The 4,942-nt window shown below is 40.1% G+C and overlaps 1 protein-coding gene across 2 annotated transcripts in view; it reads right to left on the bottom strand.

Annotated features, from left to right (window-relative positions):
* Window positions 1-485: 485 nt before the first annotated feature.
* The window catches only part of LOC101861697 (neuropeptide Y receptor type 2), a 46,876-nt gene continuing 42,419 nt past the window's right edge, over window positions 486-4,942 (bottom strand). For both annotated transcript variants that reach the window (XM_005089570.3, XM_035969298.1), the window contains exons 5-7: window positions 4,635-4,744; window positions 4,195-4,408; window positions 486-1,267 (exon numbers count right to left, since the gene is read on the bottom strand). In XM_005089570.3, coding sequence (XP_005089627.1) covers window positions 521-1,267; window positions 4,195-4,408; window positions 4,635-4,744 — 1,071 coding nt within the window. In that variant the 3' untranslated portion in view covers window positions 486-520. The remainder of the gene's footprint in view (window positions 1,268-4,194; window positions 4,409-4,634; window positions 4,745-4,942) is intronic.

Below are 4,942 nucleotides of genomic sequence, written 5' to 3'. Positions count from 1 at the left end.
CACACACACACACACACACACACACACACACACATGCACACATGTACCCACATTTTGCAAAATATTCTCTTTGTCTATGCTCCCCACCCTTCCCCATTCTCTTCTTACTTTTTAACTTTAAAAAATTCAATTCCTACTTCTTTTTGTCTATCCTTGTCCTTTCATCTCTGTCCATCTATTTCTTTTTCTCTCCTGTCATCTAATTTTTGTCTGTACTTCCCCCTAATTTTATTATTCTTCCACACCACGTTTGTATCCCTATGGGTTGGTGTCTGCTAATGTTAACAACCTTTTGTTTTCGAGAGACTGCTCTTTTCCCGTTAATTAGTTTTTCAGTATGATTCTGATACTCTCCCTGGAATAATAATACACAAACGTTGATAACAAGAGAACTGCCATTTTGTAAGTATCCACAACACTATGGTGACCATCGAAAGACAAACTTACATAGGTTCAATAAATAAAATCAATGAGAGTAACCAAAGAAGTTTTCTTCAACACTTTAATATCAAAGTCTGTTTTAAGGTAGACCTATACTCTGATAAGACTTTGAAATACTTTGCCACGAGTCACTCAGACTTTCCCTCTCGTCAGATCTTGGGTGGCGCCCGCTGTAACTGTTTTGCCTGGATGGGCTGAGCTGACTATCCAGACTATCGCTAGTGCTATGATTTCTTGAGGCGGCTCCGATCTGGAGATGTTGACTGCCCTGGCTATTTTCACTGACATCGCTGCTCTGACGACTGTAACTTTGGGAACTAGATCTGCTTGACCTGCTGCTTTGAAAGCTTTTTCTCGACTTTGAGGAACTAGATTTTCTTCTTTCGCCGTTCTGATGGTTCTCCACCAAAGCCACCACACGAAAAGGCTGCTGGCTGCTGCTTGACGGGGTTCGAGAAGAATCGCTGGTAGCAATGCTTTTCTTTCGAAATGAAAACCTATCCTTGGAACGTCGCTCCTGGTCTTTCGTTGGGTCGAAATCAATAGGGCTGGGGCTGACAGAGTCAGATTTGTTCTTTAGGCTGGGATCACTCCACGCATTCCCTGGCTTAGGCGAGATGTCGAAAGTGCCTGGTTTCCTCGAGCTTATGCCGTTGTTATCCTTAGATGACGTTTTCCTATTCTCCTTCGTTCCTAGCAGCTCCCAGAATCCTCGTCGGAAGTTAGAATTGAACCAGCCGTACATGAGTGGGTTGGCAACTGAAGACGACATTGCGATGAGCAGACCAATGGCGTGCAACAGGTTGTATCTCTGTTCTTTGAATACCTGGACACGTACCATGCGTAGAGAAGAGAATTAATGGAACGAGGTGAAAGTGGTTGGGGTAGAGATGGAAGGGGTCATTAATCTTTTGTTGCTGTTGTTGTTGGGGGGGGGGGGAGTTTGTATGTTTGGATTGTTCTTTTTCAATTGGGGAGGGGGGGTGTTGGTTTATTTAAAAAAATTTCGATTTTTCCAAGCTCACTTTTTCCAATCCTTATTGGGCTAAAATTTATTGTTTACAGGTCAATGCAATTTCAGCAGGTCAAATAGCCCGTCTCCGATCAGTGTAAGGTATGACCTCAGAGTTGAAATAATTAAATGTACTTTTTAAAAGGTGCTAAGGGCAATTTCACAATGTTCGACATCTTTGTTTAGATGAACTCTGAATGAAAATTGGATAAAATTACATGTATTCATAGAACTATGCAAGGTATATTATTATCATCATCCGCAAAGACATTCAAAAATGGCTAATTACATGTCACAATCATCCCAGTAATTCTCCTTCACAAGATTCGAAATAAAGATAGCTGTTACTAAGTATTCCAGTGGAAAGTTTGCTTCAAAGACATTTACTTTGTAAATCTGTCCCCACTGCTACGTTATTGATTAGATTGAACGCATCGAGGTCTCAATTACAGAGTTGTAATAAACGGATGAAAAACTGTATGATATTATTGTCATTAAGAAAAACAGTACATTGTCAACAGATCCTCAATATGTTCAGCATGATGAAGTAAGACAAGTTGGCATAAAAAGCGCGGGTGTTCGTCATAGCTAGCCCACGAAACGGCCAAGCCCAGTATGTGGAAAGCCTGCAAAACTTAACAATCTTTAAAGAACCACCTATTTGTGATTTGAACCAGTAGCAATCATTCTCTGTCCAGCATAATACCAACATAATATATTTACCTGTGCAGGCGAGAAATTCAGAAGTAGGAGAACAAGTCTAAAAAGCCAGGCACCGCCTCGTCTACCAGAAATATTTCCGTGAACCTCTAGAGAGTTACCGGGGCTGACTGAAATGTCTTGTGTTGTAGCTCACGGTTTCCAAAACAATCACACTACGAATACTAACGGCATACTAGATAAAAAGCTTAGGATGTTTACTATAAAATTCTGTTTTCGAAACAATCATCATCTCTGTCAACACAAATGCGCTGACAAGTAACATGTCGATGCATCGTGTCAGCCAAAATTACTTTTCAGTTTTCCTTTTTACCACCTCAACACACCAGCTTTTATTTCTGTATCAGCAGCTCTATTGATTTCCCTTCAAGTGTCCTCTAGTGCATTACCACGGGGAATGAATTATGGGTTTGTCATTATAACTACAAAAAAAAACAAGCGAAAAGACGAAAGTCAGTCCGTGGAATGATGGTTCAACAAGTCCCAACAAATTCTAATTTGCACGTTCCGCTACGAAAGAATTCTTGACCCTGTTTTGGGAAGTCAATGTAATGTTTTTAGCAGGGTCACCGTCAACATTGATAAATACGTGGAAATGTTTCGAAAACGTTTGGAACGTTTTTAAAGAGTAAGACCTGGAAGTAATGTTAGTTCTCACTCCCTCACTAATCAAAAGACTATGAACACCATATCGCGTCTCAGATTTCACAAGGTTATACTGCCTCCGTTATTTAATCCAGACCGTGTGCCATTATTTTTCCCCTTTTCCCAAAAAATAATCAATACAACTACGATGTAAAAATCGAAGCTGTTATTCGTATATGGTGCAAAAGAAAAATATTGCTTGAATTTTTCGCCGACAAGATGCAAAGACTCGTTGCTCGTTGGTGCAAATAACAGAGATGATGATTATGCACAAAAATAAAGGTAGCATTTGGGATGAGTCTCGCATACATCTAGTTGTTTCTATCTCCGACTCGAGCCTCTCTACACAAGGAATGATTCATCAAATTCCTCTATAGCTTGCTTTTCTCTCAGTATTGTTTTACATGATGAGGGCGGATATTCCTTGACTATGGTTTGTGAAAATTATAAATCAACTAGCTGGGCCCCCTTTCGATGAAAGGGATGATGGGTACATTAACATCAACTAAAAGTCATTGGCCTACTGCCTCGACCTTTGCGAGCGTGAGGGGTTCCAACTGCAGAGCGTCGTTTTCTTTTCGGCATGGTCAGGCGCTATCTAGATCTAGATTCTAATCTAAGACCTGTTGACGGTGTTCCCAGTAGCAAGAAAAAGAATTTGACAAAGGAGTCCAGAAAAGGCGAGGATGGGCATCAAACGAAAGGATCACAGTCGAATTTAGCACCAAGTAAAGAAAGAAAATATGAGGCTAGATCTATACGGGTCGCACACTTAAAATAGTGCTCAGTATTGCGCGACAATGCGCGATAGTATCGAGCGAACGGAAGTACGACTTGAAATAAACAAACCTGGCGGATTTTCTCAAATTACAGAGACAAAAGTGTCGGCCTACAAAAGCGATCGACGAAATAAAGAAATTTACCTTTATGCCGCAAAACTATCTCAAAACTTAAAAAACGTAGGGCGTCATGATCTGGAGAACATTTTAAAGAATCTTTTGGAGAAAACCGCAGTTCGATCTATCCGGCCATGAAAAAGCCTTTTGAATAGCAAAATTCGGCCACCACAAATAGATAATAGATACAGAAGTTAGGACTATATTAGGGTTAAGGTTTGGCTTTGGGTTTTGATGGTCTATTCAGTTCTCAGTTGATCTTATTTATTGTTTGGAGTGTTGGATCCTTGCAACTGCTTTTAATTAATGTTATCGATTCAAAGGGATCGAAATAAATAATATCTAAAATACTTTAATATATAATAATATGGTGGCAGAGGTGGTTAAAACCCTCTACATTCTTTTCTCCGTATAGATAATAGAAAGAGAAGGAAGCACCTTATCTGAAATCAGATTGCCTCTGCCTAAATGTTTGCATACCTCATGTCCTAGATCTGCCGTGATGTTGAGGATAGTGAGCGGTAACCAGGTGATTGAGAAGGCCAGTGCCATAGCTGTGAGCAGCATCATGGTCCGCCGATGACGTTTCATGTCAGCCTTTGCCTTTGCCGTGATCTGAGTGTCCATCCCAGGTCTCTCCTCCAGGCGGTAGTGCAGAAACTTACAGATACTGGCGTGAAGAAAGGAGATCACTCTGTGGAATAGAAATAAGATCAGTGTTGTAAAAACACAACTATGGTCGTTTTCTAGAATATGTTGTGTAAAGGTTAGACGCTGCACCTCAAATGCGAAAGACATGGGTTTGAATCCCAGACGTAGAAGATATTTTGACCGCCTTTAAGCTAGTAGAGAGTATGCGAGGTAAATAAAAACGAAAGCAAAATAGAAATGGCATATTATGCTGAAAGACGAAGTCATACCCTGATGGCGTGAGGTACTGTATCAGCATGACTGTTGTGGCGTAGATCTGACGAAATAGGTCGTTAGGCCAGTCGTCAATGCATTGCTGGACAAACGTGTGCTCGAATAGCTGGAGAAGAAAAGATTTCACAAGTCAAAAGCAGTTAGAAAACAATGCAAACCTAATATTATTTGACGTCTCAGCATTTATTTATCAGTCCCTGAATAGATCTAGCTTTCATTTTCGTTTTAGTCAGCCTTCCATTTATTGCAATTGGGTATTCAGAGATGTAGTTATTTATTTTATTTTTTAAATTTATTTTTTAAT

This window comes from Aplysia californica, unplaced genomic scaffold, assembly GCF_000002075.1.
Source record: "Aplysia californica isolate F4 #8 unplaced genomic scaffold, AplCal3.0 scaffold00007, whole genome shotgun sequence".
NCBI classification, from domain to species: Eukaryota; Metazoa; Mollusca; class Gastropoda; order Aplysiida; family Aplysiidae; genus Aplysia; species Aplysia californica.
The sequence above is the reverse complement of the archived record's forward strand: the minus strand, read 5'-3'. Positions and strand labels throughout refer to the sequence as shown.